At 45.2% G+C, this 22,932-nt stretch overlaps 1 protein-coding gene across 11 annotated transcripts in view; it reads left to right on the top strand.

Moving 5' to 3' along the window:
* MPPED1 (metallophosphoesterase domain containing 1) overlaps positions 1–22,932 on the top strand; it is a 435,376-nt gene that overhangs the window by 260,431 nt on the left and 152,013 nt on the right. For all 11 annotated transcript variants that reach the window (XR_004540102.1, XR_004540103.1, XM_033951634.1 and 8 more), the window contains exon 3: positions 8,852–9,033. Coding sequence is in view for 9 of the 11 variants with exons in the window: in XM_033951634.1 (XP_033807525.1) it covers positions 8,852–9,033 (182 nt within the window). In the remaining 2 variants the exon portion in view is untranslated. The remainder of the gene's footprint in view (positions 1–8,851; positions 9,034–22,932) is intronic.

Below are 22,932 nucleotides of genomic sequence, written 5' to 3'. Positions count from 1 at the left end.
GAAGCTTGATATTTTTTAATTGTAAATGTGGGTGTGAATTGAATTCTATGTGGTCACAAATATATGAAAACAAAGCTTAATAATCAATATAGTTTGGAGTTCTTATGCTTTCAGGTGAACTTCCTGGGACACCAGGCCGCACAATGGTATACATTGATATCTGGATTTATGAATAAGAAACCAAAAACTGGTCTGAGAGACATTTGGAGCATTGAGATAAAGCATCAAATTACTGCATCTCAATGGCCACAAATTTGGTCTTGGAGGATGAGATGTACAATGTTGTTTTTTTCTGTTATATAGAGCATTGTATGTTTACAAAAATTAGATAGCTCTAAGTCTAATAGATGTTGGCACTGTCATCTCGAGGCAGGGACTCTAATCATTTTTATTCTATTTATATTATAAGGGAGGGATTTCTGATCTGATATTAAATGTTTTGGCAAATAGAAAAGATTATATAATATGCTATAAGATATATATATAATCACATTTGAAATAGTGGGGATGGGAGGGTGGGTTTAAACATTATAATTTAAGTTGTATATGAAAGTTAATCAAGTGATATTATATAAGTTTAAATGATATTTTCTAATACACTTGTAAGATGTACAATGAATAAAGAATTTTTTAAAAAAAGAAAACAAAGCTTTTATTTTTTTGTTATATTTTAATGAACGAAATAAAAATTTAAACTATATATATAATGGGTAATCTTAATAACAGTTATTAAAAAATTGATATATTGCATGCTTCTTTCTATTTTGCAGAACTTGGCCAATAATATTTCCAGTGCAATAGGTGAGACATTCTAGACAGTAGGGTAGTGTCTCCATGGTCACGTGCCATCTGCAGAAGGAATCCACTCCGGATTATTTCTCTGTGCCTACTACTACTACTGTTTATCACTTTTATAGTGCTGAAAGGCATACGTGACGCTGTATGTGTTGACATTTAATAGACGGTTCCTGCTCAGAAGAGCTTACAGTCTAACTTGGACAGACAGACATGACATATAGGGTGCTTCTGCTCTAGAGACTTAACTGGGCTCCTTAGATCCCTCTACAGTTTTCCCCTTTTGCATGCATGCCTGCAGGAGTGTGTTACTCTTTTCTCCACACTTTGTTATTTTATTCTGTGTATTTTCATCCCTTTTTCAGGGTTTCTAGTACTTGGAGCGATTATTCAGTTCTACCTGCATTAAAATCATACAGACTTCAGTCTGCAGCTGACAGGCCAATCCCTGGTAGTAGCCAGCCAGCCTGCATTTACTTCATAGGAGCTTGGGGCCGTCCCCATCTTTCTCCTTCTGCCGAACTAGGGTTTGAGCGCAGGCTGTTTGACATCCATTGGAGACTCAGCGGTGTCTCGCAGGTTGCTGGCTGTGTTTTCTCACCTCTGCCCATCCTTGAACATGTCCGTCGGTCCGCAGGGGTGGGTGGAGGTATCTGATTGGCAGCCCAAAGATCAGCCTTGCAGAGGCATTCCCAACATGAGGCAGTGATTTTTGGTTCCAGCTATTGAAAGAGAGTAGAGGCAGGCTGCAACACATTTTCAGCACAGGTCTCAGTGAGTAAAGGCTGTAACAGCCTGTGATGTGAATCAGGGGATGTTTGAAATTTGAAGTTTTGAGGGTTTCTGCATGTCACCCTGTGTTCCACCACCTGAAAAATCCTAAAATATCCATTTTTAAAGTTTATTTAATATAAAAAATATCATGTTTTTGGCGTGAATTTCTTAATGGTGTCCATCTTGAATTTATAGCAATCATTTTTTCAAAAACTCCCCTCTTCTCCAAAACTACAGTTTTTGCCTCAAAACTTGTTGGGATGGAGTCATTGGGGTTTCCTAATATGAATCTTGCCAGGATTGTGCAAATTTTGCACCACAAGAGTGTCCTTGTGCTGCGTGGCCGGGAGAGGCGGCAGCATCCAGCTTAGCCTCTCCTAAGTTGAAGCAGGTGACCAACACTCGGCTAGTCCGGTGGGGGAGGCCTTCTTTGTTTTCGGGGCTTGGCATGACTGCTAGTTTTGTGCGCTTGGATGCTGACTATTCGCAGCCTAAGAAATGCAAAGTTAAGTAATTAAAAGGTGACTCTATGCCCCAGGAGCTGGAGGCTTTCTCTGAATTTATGAAACATTTGTGGAATGAGTTTCAAAGCAGGCATTCTTCCCCTTCACAGTTCTGCTCCATCTCAGATGTATCTTTTAGTGGCATAGCTTTTATGGACACGTCCTCATCTCAGTCAGCCTCTCTGCTGGAACCTGATTTGGGGGATCCTGATGTTGATGACCAGCTTGATGATCCCTTATTTACAGGCACAGTACTTCCCGAGACGGGAGATCAGGGACTTAGTTCTGGATCTGCAGATCCCTATAGGGTTTTAGAACCTGGGGATGATCCCACGGTTCTGCGCTTATTGAAGTCTGTGGTTTTACCAGATCTTATTTCAGTCTTTGCAGGAGTTGAATATAGTCACTTAGCAGGTGCCGTCCACTTCCTCCTCCTTTGTGGTGTGTGCTCGCAGTCTTCCACCTTTCCTTGGCACCCTGATATGAGCATTCTAATTTCAGAGCAATTTGATTCTCCAGAAAGTGTTCTTAAGATATCGAGGGCCATGTCTCGCTTGTATCCTCTGGCACAGGAGTTCCAGCAGCTTCTGGGTCAGCCTAAGGTGGTTGTGCAGGTGATTATGTGCACCTCTCTACCCAGTGAAGGTGGCGTGGTGCTTAAAGATATGCAGGATTGCCGTGTGTTTGTAGTCCTCTGGAAACTTTTTGAAACTGCTACTTTAGGCATAAAGGCTGCTATGGCGGTGTCCTTTGTCACACCCACCTGTCTTTCTCAATTGTGCTGGAGAGTGAGGCTGTGGATCCTCTTTCTCAACTTCTTTTGGCTGGGTCAGATTATGTTGCTGACACATTGTATGACCTTATGCAGGTTTTGGCAAAGGTGTTAGTATACTCCATTTCTGCTCACAGGATGTTCTAGATCAGACAATGGGCTGGTGATTCCATTTCCAAGGCTCTACTTTGGCTAAACTTCCCTTTAAGGGGCAGTTATTGTTTAGCAAAGGTCTGGATGACCTCATGAATTCTGTGGTGGACCGTTGCCCTAAGATTCTGCCTGACAGCAGACCCAGGACCTCTAGAAGTTCTGGTCACTCTAATTTTCATGGCTCCCGGCAATCCTGCCCATATGCGAGTGTCACATTGCAGAGATTTGCCAAGGGCTCCTGGCCCAGGTATGCTGGCTACAGGCAGTCCCAACCTTCCACCTCCCATCCTACATTCTCTGCCAAAAAGGCACAATGATGCCAGGTCAAGGGATGTCCCACTACAAATAGGGGGCAGACGCTCAGCGTTCCTGTCTGCCTGGGTTCACATTTCATCCAACCAGTGGGTCTTGGACATTATTCAGACAGGATACAAGCTGGAATTTGCCCGACCTCTGGTGGACTGGTTTGTGGACTCTCACACTGGTCGGCCGGACAAGGCGCTGAAGGTTCAAGCCATTGCTTGCTGGATATTCATGCTATAGAGTGAGTGCTGCCCGAACTCTCAGACTCAGGCAGATACGCTATATACTTTATTGTGCAAAAAAAGGGCCTGGGCCAATCAGAGTCTCAAGCTCCTGTCCGGGGCATACCAGGATGCACTGGGGAGGGGAAGGCCCACCATTTTGAAGAGGCAGGCCAGCTGGCTGGAGGGAATAGGCATCTCTATAGCCATCCAGTGTAAGTAAGGTAAGGGGAAGGGGGCAGGGGTCGTCAGAGGCAATGGGGGGGGGGGTTATATGGCGGCAGTAGAGATTGGGCATCTCTTCCACTGACAGGTGGTGTGGGGGGTGAGTTGCTTGGCGGGAAGAAGTGGGCATCTCTCCCGCTGGTGGGGAGGGTGCTTGACATGGGATTCTCTCCCACTTCCATGGTTGTGTGGGGGGTTGTTGCTTGGCAGCAAGAGGGAGTGGGCATCTCTCCCAATGCGGGGGGGGGGGTGGGGGAGAGGGGGGTTGTTATTAGTGTCGGCGATGCGGCATGAGAGAGTAGGCATCTATCCTCCCGAACTTCAATTTGTTGTTTTTTTAATTATTATTTTAATATGTTTGTGTGTGTGTGTTGGGGGGGTTGGGGGTTCCTGAGCTATCAAACCTTACTTTCCTTTCAATGCCTGAGTCAATCAGCGCTCAGGCACTTATCAGAAAGTAAGGCAGCGACAGCTCAGACCTGTTGGTAAATTTTGGCTGCAAATATGGCACAACAAGGTTAGAGAATCCCTTGGAGTTATAGAGAATCCCTAGGAGTGATCATTTTGACCTCATTGCACTACATTTTACTGTGTTCCATCATGACAAGGTGGTTCTCCGCACTCATCCTAAGTTTTTGCCTAAGGTGGTGTCTGATTTCCATCTCAATCAGTCCATTGTTCTTCCTGTGTTTTTTCCGAAGCCCCACTCTCATCCTAGAGAAGTGGCGCTTCACACACTTGACTGTAAGAGGGCGTTGGCTTTTTATCTTCAATGCACTCAGTCTCATCGGACGGTTCCTCAATTGTTTTTGTCCTTCGATCCTAATAGGTTGGTACGCCCTGTTTCCAAGCGCACCTTGTCCAACTGGTTGGCTGCTTGTATTTCATTTTGCTACACGCAGGCTGGTCTCGCGCTGTATGATCGGGTCACGGGACATAAGGGCCGAGCGATGGCGGCTTCTGTTGCGTTCCTCAGGTCAACGCCTATTGAGGAAATTTGCAAAGCTGCCACTTGGTCTTCGGTTCACACTTTCACCTCCCTCTACTGTCTGGATACTCTGTCCAGGAGTGACGGCCAGTTTGGCCAGTTGGTTTTGCGTAATCTGTTTGCTTGAATTGCCAACTTCCCTCCGTCCCTTTTTGGTTAGCTTGGAGGTCACCCACATGTGAGAATATGCTGCCTGCTTGTCCTGGGATAAAGCACAGTTACTTACCGTAACAGGTGTTATCCAGGGACAGCAGGCAGATATTCTCACTACCCTCCCGCCTCCCCGAAGTTGGCTTCTTAGCTGGTTATATGAACTGGAGACCACGAGGAGGGGATGCGCCCTCTAATGGCGCAGGAAGGCACGCATGCGTGGTGCAGCACAGCAAACTTGAATCTTCAATCAAGTTTGCTTGAAAAGCTGTCCGCGTCGGGGCTCCATAGATGATGTTACCCACATGTGAGAATATCTGCCTGCTGTCCCTGGATAACACCTGTTACGGTAAGTAACTGTGCTTTTCAGGATTTCTCCCTCTGTGTTAAACCACCACCACCCCTGCTTTCAGCATGTCCCCTCTGTATCTCTATCCTTATTCAGTAGGTCCTGCTTACCCTTTCTCTTTGTGTCACTATCTCCATTTTCAGCTTCCCCCCTTTTCCTGTAGCCAGAATCTTTCCACCCTCCCTCCACTCCGGCCCAGCCCAGTATGAAATATTTCCTTTTGTTTCCCTCCCCTCTCTCTTTCTCTCTCTCGTCTCTTCCCTCACCCATGAGTCCTGCATCTGGCCCTCTCCCTTCTACCTGCACCCAGCCACAACTCCTGCTTCTCGGCTCTCTTCAGCAATTCGTCAGCAGCGGTGATCAAGACAGGCTACCGACATCGAGGCCTTCCCTCTGCGAGTCCCGCCTTTGTGGAAAAAGGAAGTTGAAACAAGCGGGACTTGCAGAGGGTAGGCCCTGACGTCAAAAGCTTGTGTCGATCGCTGCTGCTGAGTTGCCGAAGTGAGCCGCGGAGCAGGGGGTGTGGCCGGATGCAAGTAGAAGAGAGAGGGCCAGATAGGAAGGCTGCTGGAAGAACTAGAAGCTCCGGAGCATGACACTGACCCTGGCCAGGATGATTTCTTTTTCAGGCTGCTGCCGCCGCCACCAAAATGACAAAAAACAGACTCAAGTGGATGCCCGGTGTCGTCATCTGTGACGTCAGGGAGAGGAAGGCTGATCGGGCCGGTAGATTGGTACGGCAACACGAGTCTATCACGGAGCCCAGGATGGGCTACCGGTCGATCGTGATCGACGTATTGGGCACCCCGGGTGTAAAGTGATACATGTCGGTAACAAAAATCTCATGCACAAATACAGTATGTCCGGGGTGGTACTTGGAGAGACCTCCCAGGAAAGAGACTTGGGAGTTCTGATCGACAAGTCGATGAAGCCGTCCGCGCAATGCATAGCAGCAGCGAAAAGGGTGAACAGAATGCTAGGAATGATAAAGAAGGGGATCACGAACAGATCGGAGAAGGTTATCATGACGCTGTACCGGGCCATGGTGCACCATCACCTGGAGTACTGCATCCAGCACTGGTCACTGTACATGAAGAAGGACGCGGTACTACTCGAAAGGGTCCAGAGAAGAGCAACTAAAATGGTTAATGGGCTGGAGAAGTTGCCGTACAATGAGAGATTGGAGAAACCGGGCCTCTTCTCCCTTTAACATAACATAACATAACTTTATTTTTCTATACCGCCTTAATCAAAAGAATTCTAGGCAGTTTCCACAAAAGAGAAAAACTGGACAATCAGTGAAATACAAAATGGTAAAAAAATGAATACAGCCTTTTGTATAAAAGACATTAAAATTTAAAATTGATAGGATAAGATTACTTATGTTTAAAAATGAAGATAAAAACACAGATTAAGAAATGAATTTATCAAAATTATTGTCTTGATTTCTTTTCTAAAAGCGCCATAGGACAACATGGCTCCGCTGATAAAGTTACCTGACCAGGACTACTGTTTGCTTGCTTGAAAAGCAAGCATCCTGTCTAAATAAGACCTGAGTTTACAACCTAAAATCTTCAGATAAGCAAATAGGTTGCAGTTCTTGGTTATCCACACAGGGTTATAAAACACAAAATGAGATAGCAGATATGTAGGTGCCAATCCCCAAACTGACTTGAAACAGAGGCATGATAATTTAAACATTGCTCGTACTCCACTGGCAACCAGTGCAGCGATCGGTAATAAGGGCTGATATGATCGCTTTTCTTTAGTCCGAATAAAAGATGAACAGCCGTATTCTGCACTATTCTTAATTTTTTCACAACTTTCTTCAGTGCGCCCAAATAGACAATATTACAGTAGTCCAATATAGATAATACCAATGCCTGCACCAACAGTCTAAAAGCTAAGAAATCAAAATAATTTTTGATAGTCTTTAACTTCCATAATATAAAAAAGCACTTTTTCACCACCAAATTTGTGTGCTCTACCAAAGTTAAATGGGAGTCTAAGGTGACTCCCAATATTTTTATAGATTTTAAAATTGGATAGTCATGACCATTTAGGTGAAGCGATGTCTTAGTTATTTTGTCATTTGGACTTGCTAAAAAGATTTTTGTCTTTTCTGTATTCAATTTTAGTTTAAAATTGGTTGTCCATTGTTCTAATTCAGACATAATATAAGAAATTTGTTCTAAAATTTCTTTCGTTATGTAATTCAAAGGAATTAAAATGGAATTTAAAAGAGGAGACTGAGAAGGGACAAGATCGAAACATTAAAAATACTGAAGGGAATAGACTTAGAAGATAAAGACAGATTGTTCACCCTCTCCAAGTTAGGGAGAACAAGAGGGCACTCTCTAAAGTTGAAAGAGGATAGATTCCGTACAAGCGTGAGGAACTTCTTCACCCAGAGAGTGGTAGAAAACTGGAACGCTTTTCCGGAGTCTGTTATAGGGGAAAACACCCTCCAGGGATTCAAGACAAAGTTGGACAAGTTCCTGCTAAACTGGAACATACGCAGGTGAGGCTAGACTCATTTAGAGCACTGGTCTTTGACCTGGGGGCCACCACGTGAGCGGACTGCTGGGCACGATGGACTGAGCCAGCAGTGGCAATTCTTATGGTTCCATGTTGTTCCCATGTTCTTGTCTATGTTTTTCTTGCCTGTTTATTAACTTTTTTTTTTAAGAATTGCCTCTGTCGGGTCAGACCGGAGGTCCATCGTGCCTGGCAGACCGCTCACGCAGCAGCCCCTCAGGTCCAGGACCTGATAGTGCTCCTACCCTAAAACTCTCATACGCTTTTCGCTTATGTCCTGTAGAGTAATCTTCTATCTATACCCTGCAATCCCCTTCGCTTCCAGGAAGTCATCCAGTTCCTTTTTGAAACCCAGTATTGTACTCTGTCCTATTACCTCATTTGGAAGCGTGTTCCAGGTATCCACCACCCTCTGAGTGAAGAAAAACTTCCTTGCATTCGTTTTGAATCTGTCCCCTCTCAGTTTTTCTGAATGACCTCTTATTCCTTTATACTGCAGAGCAGAACAGAGTGCTGTTGTATGGTGAGGTGCTTCCCTGTACCCCTTTATTTCTATGCTTTGTCCAATAATATTTGATGGCTTTTGGACTTCACTAGAGGGGGCTCTGTATTCCATAGCTAAGTGGTAGGAGCAATGGAGAAAAAAAATGTGGATTTCTGCAAGTCCCGGTTCATGGGTTGAGGTGAAACACCTTTTGTATTGATTCCGTAAAGGACTAACAGAAAGAAAATTAATAAAGGTAAGACCCTCATCTTCCAATATTGTGGGTATTTCCTTATGAATAGTAAGTCTAACCCCCTCTTCTATTAAACTGCGCTAGCAGTTTTTAGCGCAGAGAGCTGCGCTAAATGGCTCACACTGCTCCCGATGCTCATAGGAACTCTATGAGCATTGGGAGCAGCACAGGCCATTCAGCGTGGCTCCCCACGCTAGAAAACTGCTAGCGTAGTTTAACAGAAGAGGACCTAAGTCATCAGTTTATGGAAATTAATCACAATTTCCCTTTATTTGCTTGTAATTCTTAAACCTAGTTCATTGGTACTGATATACAAAAATTGAATTCTGTAAATGTTTTACAGGGTAGATCCAGTACCACATGATGCTCCAAAGCCTCCAGGATACACTCGGTTTGTCTGTGTTTCTGATACTCATTCAAGAACTGATTCAATAAAAATGCCATATGGAGATGTTCTTCTTCATGCTGGTGACTTTACTGAACTTGGTCTTCCTAGTGAGGTGAAAAAATTCAATGACTGGCTTGGTGAGTAATAAATATTAAGAGCAATTTTACAAGAATATGTTTTTTCAATAAAATGTAATACAAAGTAATATTATATAGCTCATAAACTTCTTTTTTATTTATTTATTGAGATCTATTAACCATCTTTGGGCCTCTTTTACAAAGCCGTAGTAGAGGTTTCTACCACAGCGTCGGGACATTTAGCGCTCCAGGCTGCAGTAGAAACCTCCGCCGCGGCTTAGTAAAATGCAGGGGGAGGGGGGTATGAAAAGAATCCCCCATGGCAGTATACAGCTTATGGAATAAAATCTAATTTTATGTCATTGATTACAAATTGAGAGATCCTTTTACTAAGCTACAGTAAGCACTAGCGCACTCTTATCACAGCTTAAAAGGGATTACCAAAGATGCACTGAGGCGTCCTGCAGTGAGTTTCTAATCCACATAAAAGCCTTAAAGGACCTAGTCCACTAGGAATACAGGACTAGGTCCTGTAAGGCTTTTATGTGGATGATTTAATTTTACATGGATGAAATTATTTTATGTGGATGATTTCAGTGTACCTTTGGAACTTTGACACTTTCAAATAAAGTCCATTTAGGAACATCGTCACTCCACAGAGTTTTTTTTGTTTTCTCTGGATTTTATTCTTTGTAAATATTTTGGGGTCAATTCCTTTTGTTTTTTGTAAGTTTCTAATCTGCACACATTACCTGCATACTAAAAAATATTTTTATTATTTTTGCAGAGGGATCATGTCTAAAGTGGGCATTTTTGCACTAATCAGTTAGCACATCTACATTACCACACACTAGGGTGACCAACATTTGGCCATGAATTTAAGGAAGATTTAGTCACTACAAATATTGCACATTTTTAGCTGTGTGGCGTCACTCCAGTAAATGTTCATGGAGAAAAGATTAGGTTCTTACCTTGGTAATCTTCTTTCTTATAAATCCACACTCAGCTCCTGAACAACTGGGTAGTCAATCCCATCCCTTGAGATCTCTTGTAGGAAGCCTCATTAGCATAGCTTTTTGCTCCTCCTCTCTTACCTCTAGTCTGCCCTCCAGCTTCCAGTGTGTGACAAAGCAGACAGCCAGAGGGGTGTGGGGAAACTCCCCTAGAAAGAAGTCTAATCTGCTCATATTTATAAACATTTCAACAACAATCAAAAAGTTCTGATAAGTACAATAAACAAGAAAGCATTGAAAACAAGGCCCATCAGGGAAAGACACCCTCCCCCCTGGAGTAAATGCACAATAGGTATGGATGTTAATCTTGGAAAGGCTGGAGCAATCTTGTCTAGAACCGATGTTCTTAAGTTGTACCATGAGAGTAGAGTCTCATTTACATCATCTAAGGAAATGCTTTTTTACAGAAAGAATAGTAGATGCATGGAACAGTTTCCCGGTAGAGGTGGTGGAGACAGAGACTGTGTCTGATTTCAAGAAAGTCTGGGATAGTCACGTGAGATCTCTTAGAGAGAGGAAGAGATAATGGGTACTGTGGATGGGCAGTCTGGATGGGTCATTTGGCCTTTATCTGTCTTCATGTTTCTATTCATAGGTTCTAACTGATCCAAATTAATTGGCAGAATTCTATTGTTGGTATCTTACTGCGCCTTGTCGTGTACGTGTCATCTTGAGTTTTTAGGATGAATGTTTTGGGTAGTTTTAAGTTGAAGTTTAAAAGATAATTGTTGGACCAGATAACTGGTTCCCATTTAGTATGATCTATCAGGGGGAATTTTAAACCATCAGAAATAGTGGAAATAAAATCTAAACGATGCCCTCTTTTATGGAAAAGTTGTGAAGTTTAGCTGTTTTAGTAAGTTTCAAAAGGTGCAAACTTTAGGGTCCGCTTGCATTTCGAGACGTAAATCTAGATCTCCAAACACTATCAAATTAGAAAAGGTAGTTGCGCAGTGCAATATTAAGGGGTCCTTTTACTAAGGCGCACTAGCCATTTTAGCGCACACTAAATGCTAACACATCCATTATATTCTATGGACGCATTAGCATTTAATGCGCGCTATAATGGCTAGCATGCCTTAGTAAAAAAGGGGGTAAGTAAGTAACATAGTAGATGACAGCAGATAAAGACCCGAATGGTCCATCCAGTCTGCCCAACCTTACCCACTCTTTAAATTACTGATTTAATTTAAATTTTCCTTCTTCTTAGCTATTGCTGAGCCAGAACCCAAAACTCTGCCCGGTACTGTGCTTAGGTTGCATCTACTGAAGTCTCCATCAAGCTTACTCCAGCCCATCTAAACCATCCCAGCTCCCCAGCCCATTCTCAACCAAACAGCCATATAAGGACATAGACCATGCAAGTCTGCCCAGTACTGGCCTTAATTTTTTCTGATTTGAGATCCTCTTTGTTCATCCCATGCTTTTTTGAACTCTTGTTACCGTTTTTCTAGATAGTTAGATAGTATATCCTTTATAATATTCCAGTTACTTGGTTGTCTATAGATCAGAAGTATACTCATCTCTTTTCCACCTTCTGGGGTCTGCATACCACAACTCATATATTCCAATCCTTAATCATTAAAGCTATCTAGGAGCCTAAAAGAAAAGAATGACCTATACAACAACAGTAATTCCCCTCCTCTTTTTTATTTTCTCAATAAATTTTTATTAACTTTCAGTAATAAAGAACAATGTTTACAAATACATTACTCACTGCCCAATAAAGTAAAAATTGACAAAGCCCATGAATCATATGCCTAATACATAATATATCCTCCTTAAGCGTTGTTACACAAACAAGCATTAACCGTCCCCTATGCACATCTCCCATCATAACGAAAATATCATATCAACTAGAATCCAAACCCTCCCCATCCACCACAATAGTCCCCTCTAAGTGGGCACCCAGTATGTCTTTCAGAGTGCCCACCATTACTCCATCTTGTCCCCCCCTCCCTTTTCCCTCACCTGCTCACCACCAACAACACTCAACAAATGTCAGAGAAGAGTAAAACTTTTATGCCATGTCCATTGCTGATGCTCATAATGTCCATGAAGTTTTGCAGCTAGACATTCCATCTATGCCAATTTATAGCTTAAGTTTCCAATCCCCCTACAGTTGGCACCACTTTGCTCTTCCATTGCAGCCGCCAAACCCATATGTTCCAATTTGGTTTGCCAGGGGGAGCCACTTACATTATGAAAACCCAAAAGACAACTTTGTGGCAAAATTTGTAAGGGATCCTTGATCCATGTTGTCAAGGCAGTAGTAACTTGTAGCCAAAAAAACTGTATGTCAGATCCCCTACTTTTTCCACATCTCCAACAAACATCAGATATCTGGGGATACATACTGTTCAAATCTTCTAGAGTGAAATACCAGCGAGTTAGAACTTTATAAGCATTTTTCTGCGCTAAAATGCAATGGGACACATTCTGGTCTTCCAAACAAATCTGTGCCCACTCTTCCTGTAAACATGTATTTCAGATCCTTTGCCCACCTCTGCATATTAGGGTATTTAAATCTTGCCCTTTGAAATAGCAGTAAAGGATCAAAATAGGCCTCAGTACCTTCCCCAATAGAGCCCACAAATTTTCTAAGTGTTCTGTCTCCTGGGGCAGAGCCCTCCCTCAGCCCACAGAAATCATGAAGTGTCTAAACTACTTATATGCAAAAAAATCACCCCGGATCCCATCAACTCTGCTATTAACTAATCAAAAGTAGGTATCTTCCCCCTTCTTAGTATATCCTGGAAAGTGATTAATCCCTGGATTTCCCAATGTACAAAAGCACCATCAACTCCTCAATCGAGGTATCCACTTCCACACCTCGACGTCTCTATTACCTCATCCATGTCTCCCTATTCTTTTAATGCCTTTTTTCCAGTCGAAATTTCATCTTCGACCCAGGCTGCCTCGACCTCCTCGAGTCCTTCTCCAGGCAGGGCATTACCGGATCTGCTCATACCATTCCAGCTGTTCCAGACACATTGCACTCCTGGAAGGGATGGGAAGACTATGGATGAATTCCGACGTTACATCTCTCAAGATGCTATGATGTCCTCTAAAGTCCTTAATTATAATTTTGCCTAAATTTTTGAGTTCTTTGCATACTCAAAAGCACTTTGAATTTCAAGAAGTCCTTGCTTCTTTATCCCAACTTCTATTACATCTCCTCCAGTCATCCTATGATGCTTTCGAGTTGTCTGCCCGGGCAGCTGCTTGCTCGGTAGCTATGCGTCGCCTTGCCTGGCTTCTTACCATTGATCAGGCTATCTATCAGCGGTGTTTTGCTCCGACGACGGCTCTTTATTTTTTTTTTTTCAAATATATTTTATTGAGCAATCATGAAAGACAACAGAATGCCACAACAAGAACAAAACCAGCTCAAAAGAGTTTAAAGTAGTCCCCCAAATTAGCCTCCCTCCCTACCACCCAACCCAAGCCACCCCTCCCCCTCCCATTCCCACCCCTGGATCCTCCTTCCAATTACCAAAAATAAATAAAGAATAAACACCACACAAAAGTAAGCAAAGAATTAGCAGTACAAAAAGCCTCAATTAAGTATCCGGCTACGAGCCAGCGGGGTCAAAGTAGTCCAGAAGGGTTCCCAAGTAGTCTGGAAAATACGGCCCTGACGTGAGGACAAATCAGCCACATCCCTTCGCTCCCACATCAAGAGAGCAATCATGCGGCTCCTCCAAAGGGAATAGTCCGGAGCTTCAACTTCCAGCCATTTCAGCAAGATGCATTTCAAAGCAATCAGGATAGACCACTTGAGGAAAGCCGCAACCCCTCTGGAACGTGGAAAGTAGTGAGGAATAGTCCCAAACAAGATCAAAGGGGAACTGCGGATGGTAACATGCCAAAGAGTCTCAACAAAAGCAAAGATAGCAGTCCAAAAATGCTGTACCTGAGGACAAGTCCAAAACATGTGTCCCAAACTGGCTTCCGGAGCCCGACAACGAAGGCAGGCAGCGGTTAAACGAAAATGAGCTAAATAAGCTCTTTTAGGAGAGATAAATAAATGAAAAATCAATTTAAAATGTTGCTCCCAAAAGGTGGTATATTTTCGAAATGCTGGCAGACGTCGGACAGCCTGCAGGAGTATGTCCGAAGGCAAGTCTACAGCAAGATCGCAAGACCAAGCATCTCGCAGCCGAGAATGGTCAAACAAAGGGCATTCATCCTTCAAGTGGCGATGATGGAACTTGAGAGGGACCGGCTCCTGCGAACCAATGGTAAAGGCCGTAGACAACGACTCCTGGCATGAGGCTTGTAAGGAACTAGGAGGTAAGGAAGAAATGTAATGATGGATTTGCATGTAAGCAAAAAAATCGGAAGGGGGAATATCAAATTCTGTTCGCAATTGAGCAAAAGATTTAGGTGTACCATCATCATTAACCAAATGAAATAGATAGTGAATGCCCTTTGTTCCCCACCGAACAAAGCTCGGCCCATCAATCCCAGGCAGAAAAGAACCATTAAAGCGAAGAGGTAGAAAGGGAGAGACAGAGGAAGAAAGAGTGTGAAATTTACAGACCCAACGCCAAACCTTCTTCAAGGGTCGATGCAATCCTTTCATAGAAAGAGATTCAGGTAGAAGAGAAGGGACAGAATGCAGATAGGCACTAAAGTGAGCAGAAGAAAAACAGGAAAGTTCTAGAGAAGTGTTAGTGAAAGCTGAAGTACCCCGAAAGAGGTCATTAATATGTCGCATGCCACAACCAATCGTCAAATAACGAATATTCAATAAGCCCAAACCCCCTCTATACCAGGGAGTCGCCGCCCGCTTATAAGACAAACGTGGTCTCTTACCAGCCCAAAGAAATTTCTGTACTAGGCGCTCTATTCTACGCTCATCACGATAAGTCAAATAAAGGGGAAGGACCTGAAAAACATAAAGCCAACAGGGAACTAAGAGCATGTTATACAAGTGTACCCGGCCCAAAAGCGAGAAAGGAAGAGACTCCCAGAGGTGCAACTTATTGTGTAAAGCTTGAAACAGCGGCGTGACATTTAACCTGTACAAATCAGATAAATCTAACGGAATCGTAACCCCTAAATACCTTAAAGTGGAATCAGCCCAACGGAGAGGGAACGCACCCCTCCAGGAAGTGCGTAAATCCGGCAGAAAAGGTAAGGCCATGGATTTATCCAAATTAAGAGACAGCCCTGAATAAAACCCAAATTCAGAAATGAGATCCAGAGCTGCCGGGAGAGAATCTTCAGGGTGGGTAAGAATTAGGAACAGATCATCTGCATACGCCAGAGTCTTAAGTTCAAAATCGCCAACTGAGAGACCTCGAACCTCCGCGAATCCCCGAAGAGTGCATAACAAGGGTTCCAAAGAAAGAAGAAACAGAAGAGGGGAAAGAGGGCAACCCTGTCGGGTTCCACGAAGAATAGGGAAAGAATCCGAGCGGGTCCCATTAACCAGCAAAGAAACGTGCGGATTAGAGTAAAGAGAACTTACCGCATCTAAAAAGAATCCCCCGAGCCCCACATACTCCAAGGTACGAAACATAAACGACCAATGAATACTATCAAACGCCTTGGAGGCATCGAGGCTAACAAATAAGGTCGGAATTTGGCGAGATTGGCACTGGGCAAGAGCAAAAAGGACCTTACGGACATTGTGTACAGACTGACGGCCCCTAACAAAGCCAACCTGATCCTCATGTATAAGCTGTGGTAAATGAGGAGCAAGACGATCCGCCAGCATGCGTGCAAAAAGCTTGAGGTCAACGTTTATTAAAGAAATGGGGCGGTAGGACCCAGGCAAGTCCGCTTCTTTACCCGGCTTCAAGAGTAAGGTAATAAGGGCCTCATTCGCAAAGCGCGGAAAGGAACCCCGGGCAACAGCTTCATTAAAATATGCCAACAAGGGTCCAGAAAGAGAAGGAGAAAGGATCCGATAGAAGTCACCCGAGAACCCATCTGGGCCAGGCGCCCGATCAGAGCGGAGCGATTTAATGGCTGATTCCAATTCAGCTGCCCGGAACGGACTATTAAGCGAAGAAACCGAAGCCTCCGACAAACGAGGGAGCCCAGAAGAGTGAAGATAGTCTGTCACCATCTCCAAAGAAACATCTTCCGAAGCGTCATATAACCGACGAAAAAAATCAAATAAAACCCCGGAGATTTCAGAAGTCTGGGACACCACTCCACCACCCTTGGTCCGTAAAGTCAAAATTGGTTTCCTCCCAGTCTTAGCGTTAACCAAACGAGCCATAAGGCGGCCGGGTTTATTCCCATAGCGATGAAAACGATGCTGGTAAAAAGCTTTACATTTTTGAAAACGAGAATGAAGAAGGGAGTTCAAGGCCACCTGGGTAGACAGATAACAGTCACGAGTCTCCTGGGAAGGGTGAAGAGAAAAGGACCGCTTCGCCAAACGCAAGGCCCGTTCAAGAGTAACAATCCCCTGATTAATACGCCTGGAACGGGCACACAGAAATGAAATGATATGACCTCGAATCACCGTCTTCCCAGCCTCCCAAAACAAAATAGGATCATCCAAGTGGGAAGCATTATTCGCGGAATAGTCATCCCATTGGGCCTGCAAAAAGGTACGAAATTCCGTATCCTGTGCAAGATAGAAGGGAAACCGCCAGAACGACGCTCGGAGGTATGAAGAATCCAGGAAAACATCTATCCATATAGGGGCATGATCCGATATAGACAGAGGTCCTATCTCAGCCGATTGAACGGAAGGAAACAAAGAAGAAGACAAGAAGATATAATCCAAGCGAGACCAAGAGCCATGGGCACGAGAAAGATGAGTGTAATCACGGACTTCAGGGTGCAGGAGGCGCCAAGGGTCTACAACCGAAAGAGAGTCACAAAAATCCGAAAGAAGGTGACCCTTAGAACCCAAGGAAGAAACAGGAGATCCGGATTTATCCTGATCAGGAGCCATGACCAGGTTAAAATCACCCAGGAGAAATAGAGGATCACCAGGGAAACGAGAACAAAGTTGGAGCAACCGCTGCAAGAAGGCTGATTCACCAGAATTGGGGCCATAGACCACTAACAAAAGATATGAGCGCCCACCCAAGGTAAGACGTAAGAGCAGGGATCTGCCGTCGGGCTCCTTATCCAGAACCTGGACACCAATAGGAGAAGATTTGCGGACCAACACAGCAATGCCCCCATGACGGCCCGATGAGGAAGCAAAATACACCTCTCCCACCCAGGACCGACGCAACTTAAGATGTTCAGCATCGGTTAGTCTAGTTTCTTGTAGACATGCAATATCTGAGTGATATCGTTGTAAAGCTGCAAGTATTTTGGATCTCTTAACAGGCGACGTAATCCCCCCTACGTTCCAAGATGTAAGTCGAAAAGGGGTACTCACAGCGGAAAGGCAGGAAAGATGCAAGAAAAGAAAAAGGAATTCAAAAGAAAACTACCCCAAGGGCCCAGCCCCCCCCCCCCCGAGTAGCAGTGACCACCAAAGAAAAACAATGCAACAAATATGGAGCAAAAGATCACAGCAAAATTGAGGCAAACCCTGTGAAGGAGGACCCCCCACCCCCAAATACCAACCCCCTCCCTCCCCAACCCACCCCCCATTCCCCAAACCCCCCCCACCCCCCAGAAACAAACCCTCCAAGAACCCTTCCAGAAAGAAACCCTCGTCCCACACACGTGGAACAAAGATAGAGTCACAAAGATGCAGGTAGGGCCCCAAATCCCTCAAACCCATCCCCATCACAGACAAGCAGAACATCCCATCCATCCATCACACACTCCGAAGGAGCCAGAGGAGAGCAAAGCAAAGAAACAAAAGAACCCCAAAACCCAGGGAGTAACACAGTCCAATGCCAGCTGGCCTAAAGGAGCACCAAGAAGCCTCCCAAGGGGTGTGTAATCCAAACAATCAGAATACGGTCAACCCCACTGGCACAATGCTAAAAGTGAACAAACACCAACCCCCAGGCACACAAACACTCTCCCCCAGCACTCATACCCAGCAATACTCACACTAGTCTGCCCCAAACAAACGTAGCTCCCACAAACATACGCCCATCCACCAAAAGAAACAGACCCCCGACTCAGGCAGGAAACCAACTCCCCCCCATGCACACAATACCCATTAACCCTTTAAGAGCATCCACACCTACCAAGGACACCTAAAAATGCCCTAAACAGAAACAGAAAAAGTACAAAACAGCAAAACCAGGCACACATCTCCAGAATGACCAGTTACAGTAAAAACAGAAAATACAACAAGAATGGGCCAAAACCCAGCCCAAACTTTGGGTGAAAAGGAACAGTCAGAGTCCAAGAGGCCAAAAGGCCAAAAGGAAGCAATCTGGAACAATGCTCAAAGGGCTAACAATGGCCCAAACAGAGGAAAGCCACTCAAATGTGGGAGAATAGCACCAATCAACTATTCTGCTACAGAACTCAGGTGGCCGAAGAGGGTCCCGCTTCTCCCGGTAGGGAATCCAGGTAGTTCTGTGCCTCCTCTGCTGTAGCAAAAACCTGCCATCCTGTAGAAGTCCAAACTTTTAATTGCGCCGGGTAGAGGAGTTGAAATCGATGCTTCCGATCAAACAAAGCAGAGCACACTCGGGAGAAGCGCCGCCTGCGCTCCTGCAGCGCCGGAGAGTAATCTTGGAACAGGCGAACCGGTACTCCATCATACTGAAGCGTATTCCGCTTTTGTCGGTATTGCTTCATCAACTCAGCCTTCACGGCTGAGTTGTGGATCTTAAAGATGGTGACCCGAGCTCGATCACTGCCATCAAATCGCCGGCCCAGGCGGTGCGCCCGATCGAGTTGCAAGGGGCCCACACCAGCTGGAAGAGGGAACTCCGTCCGGAGCCAGGACTCCAAAGCAGCGAGCAGGCGGGATTCAGGAACCGCTTCAGGGAGGCCAATCAAGCGCAAGTTGTCTCTTCTTGAGCGGTTCTCAAGATCTTCCAGCTTGTCCGCTTGCCGCTTTAATTGCGCCTGCATCGCCGCCAGATCCACAGAGGAAGCAGAGTGGGCATCCTCCACCTGTGAGACCCGGTGCTCCAGCTCGCCTGTTCGCCGCGTGGTCTCCCCCAAAAGAGTCTCCAACAATGTTAATTGACCAGACAGTTGGTCAAATCGGGAATCCAAGGCCCGCACGACCGAGGCAGACAGAGCAGCTATGTGAGCCTCCGACAAGGGGAGCGCGGAACCGGAGTCACCCGCCGCCATCTTGAGGTCCGGCCGCGCCGATCTGGTCTCCCTGTCTCTTGTAGAACGGCACGATTTGCTGCTCATGGCCGGGCTAGGCACAACGGGAGACCTGTCCATGCACACCCCCGACCGGGCAGGTAAGATCCGAGCCTGAAAATTCGGAGGAACAGGTTCAGAGGGACCCGGGGCCCCGGAGCACGAGCAAGGCACGTCCCGCTCGGCTCAACACATCACGTGACTCGCCCACGACGGCTCTTTATAATCGCCCTCCTCTCAAGAAGCAGCAGCTTCCGAAGCAACAGAACCTCAACCTTCTGCTGCACCTAAGGCTACTCAGCCTTTTTGACTGTTTCAAACAGAGCATAACCTCCACCGTTCTGACTCTGTCTCTTTTTCCCCCTATAGGAGGTTGCCTCCATCATTTTTATCACCGATGGATGACTATTGCATCTGACCTCTGGGTGCTGACCATCATCAGGGAAGGATACTCTCTTCATTTCACTCAAGTTCCACCAGAGCTTCCTTCAAGTGAGTATCCTTCCAATCCTTCCCAGACCGCCCTTCTTCTTCAGGAAGCTCAAGCTCTGCTTTGCCTCCGTGCCATCAAACCAGTTTCCTTGGAACAGCAGAACAGGGGATTTTATTCCCGTTTCTTCCTTGTTCCGAAGAAGACAGGCGATCTGCGACCCATTCTGGATCTCAGGGCTCTCAACAAATTCCTAGTCAAAGAAAAGTTTTGAATGTTGTCCCTGGCATCCCTTTATTCCCTTCTCGAGTAGAACGACTGGTTATGCTCTCTGGATCTCAAGGAGGCCTACACCCATATCCCCATTCATCCAGCCTCCCGTCAATATCTCAGATTTCGGGTGGGGAATCTGCATTTTCAATACAGAGTACCACCCTTCGGCCTGGCCTCGTCTCTCAGAGTGTTCACCAAGTGCCTGGTAGTGGTAGCGGCAGCTCTCCGGAATCATGGTCTTCAGGTATTTCCCTACCTCGACGACTGGCTCATCAAAGATTCCACATCTCAAGGGGTTATTGTAGCGACCCAACGGACTACCTGGTTCCTGCAAAGTTTGGGATTCAAAATCAACTTTCCAAAATCTCAACTTCAGCCCTCACAGACTCTACAATTCATTGGAGCTGTTCTGGACACTGTCCAACTCAGAGCATTCCTTCCACAACAACATCTGGAAGCTCTTCTTCAACTCTGTCATACAGTGTCTTCCCGCTCTTCCATCTCAGCGAGACACATGATGGTACTTCTGGGTCACATGGCCTCCACAGTACATATGACTCCTTTTGCCAGACTTAACCTCAGAATTCCTCAGTGGCCCCGGGCATTTCAATGGACGCAAGTTTGCGACCCTCCTTACCGACACATTTCAGTCACTCCTTCCTTCAAGAAGTCTCTCCGTTGGTGGATGCTCTCTTCCAATCTTTCCAGAGGCTTGCTTTTTCAAACTCCCCCTCATCAAAAGGTCCTCATGACAGACTCTTCGACCTACCCTTGGGGTACTCATCTAGATGGTCTCCGTACTCAAGGCCACTGGACCAGTACGGATCGTCAATGTCACATAAATCTGTTGGAACTCAGAGCGATTTTCAAGGCTCTCAATGCTTTTCAACATCTTCGCGACCAATTGCTCCTCATCCGGATGGACAACAAAGTCGCCATGTATTATGTCAACAAACAAGGAGAGACCAGCTCTACCTCCCTTTGTCAAGAAGCGATGAAGGTTTGGGACTGGGCAATCCGCCACAACACCTTCCTCAAAGCTGTTTACATTCAAGGGGCGAAGAATTGCTTGGCAGACAACTTGAGTCGTCTTCTACAACCTCACGAATGGACTCTCCATTCCTCGCCTCTTCATCAAATTTTTTCACAATGGGGAACCCCTCAGATAGACCTCTTTGCGGCTCCCCACAACTTCAAACTGCCTCAGTTCTGCTCCAGGATATACTCTCCTCACTGCCTCGAGGCAAATGCTTTTCTTCTGGAATGGACAAATCTTTTCCTCTACGCATTCCCTCCATTCCCTCTCATTCTCAAGACTCTGGTCAAGTTGAAGAATGATCATGCCACCATGATTCTCATCGCTCCTCGGTGGCCAAGACAACCTTGGTACTCCCTTCTACTTCAACTCAGCAGCAGGGAGCCATACCTTCTACCAGTTTTTCCTTCTCTGCTTACACAGAGTCAAGGATCTCTGCTTCATCCCAACCTACAGTCTCTATACCTGACAGCTTGGTACCTTTCAACGTAACTCCTCTTCAGTTTTCTCAATCTGTAAGAGATGTCTTAGAAGCTTCTAGGAAGCCTACAACTAGACAATGCTATCACCAAAAGTGGACTAGATTTTCTATGTGGTGTTTTTCTCATCATACGGAGCCTCAGCATTCCTCCTTATCTTCTGTTTTGGACTACTTGTTGCACTTATCCAATTCTGGCCTCAAGTCTACATCTATCCGAGTCCATCTCAGTGCAATTGCGGCTTTTCATCAGCCTATTGAAGGGAAACCCCTTTCTGCTCATCCAGTGGTTTCCAAATTTATGAAAGGTCTCTTTAATGTTAACCCTCCTCTCAAACCGCCTCCTGTGGTTTGGGACCTCAGTGTTGTCCTTTCTCAACTCATGAAGCCTCCATTTGAACCAATCGATAAGGCTCATCTGAAGTATCTCACTTGGAAATTGGTGTTTCTCATAGCCCTCACTTCCGCTCGAAGAGTCAGTGAACTGCAAGCTTTAGTAACTGACCCACCATTCACGGTGTTCCATCATGACAAGGTGGTTCTTCGTACTCATCCTAAATTCCTACCTAAAGTGGTCTCGGAATTTCATCTCAACCAATCCATTGTCCTTCCAGTATTTTTTCCAAAGCCTCATTCTCATCCTGGAGAATCAGCTCTTCATTCTCTGGACTGTAAACGTGCTTTGGCCTTCTACTTGGAACACACCAAACCATACAGAACTGCTCCTCAACTTTTTGTTTCCTTCGATCCAAATAAGTTGGGCCATCCTATTTCTAAGCATACCATCTCCAACTGGATGTGGCTTGTATCTTTTTCTGCTATGCCCAGGCTGGATTACCCCTTCATAGTAAAGTCACAGCCCATAAAGTCAGAGCAATGGCAGCTTCAGTACCTTTCCTCAGATCTACACCTATTGAGGAAATTTGTAGAGCTGCTTCTTGGTCCTTCCAGTATTTTTTCCAAAGCCTCATTCTCATCCTGGAGAATCAGCTCTTCATTCTCTGGACTGTAAACGTGCTTTGGCCTTCTACTTGGAACACACCAAACCATACAGAACTGCTCCTCAACTTTTTGTTTCCTTCGATCCAAATAAGTTGGGCCATCCTATTTCTAAGCATACCATCTCCAACTGGATGGTGGCTTGTATCTTTTTCTGCTATGCCCAGGCTGGATTACCCCTTCATAGTAAAGTCACAGCCCATAAAGTCAGAGCAATGGCAGCTTCAGTACCTTTCCTCAGATCTACACCTATTGAGGAAATTTGTAGAGCTGCTTCTTGGTCCTCGGTTCATACATTCACTTCTCACTATTGTCTGGATATTTTCTCCAGACGGGATGGACAGTTTGACCAAACAGTATTACAAAATTTATTCTCCTAAATTGCCAACATTTCCACTATCCCATTCTGGTTAGCTTGGAGGTCACCCACATGTGAGAATAGGCTGCCTGCTTGTCCTGGGATAAAGCACAGTTACTTACTGTGACAGGTGTTATCCAGGGACAGCAGGCA

The sequence above is a fragment of the Geotrypetes seraphini genome, chromosome 7 (genome assembly GCF_902459505.1).
Source record: "Geotrypetes seraphini chromosome 7, aGeoSer1.1, whole genome shotgun sequence".
Lineage (NCBI taxonomy): Eukaryota > Metazoa > Chordata > Amphibia > Gymnophiona > Dermophiidae > Geotrypetes > Geotrypetes seraphini.
This window is presented reverse-complemented; position numbering and strand designations above follow the sequence as displayed.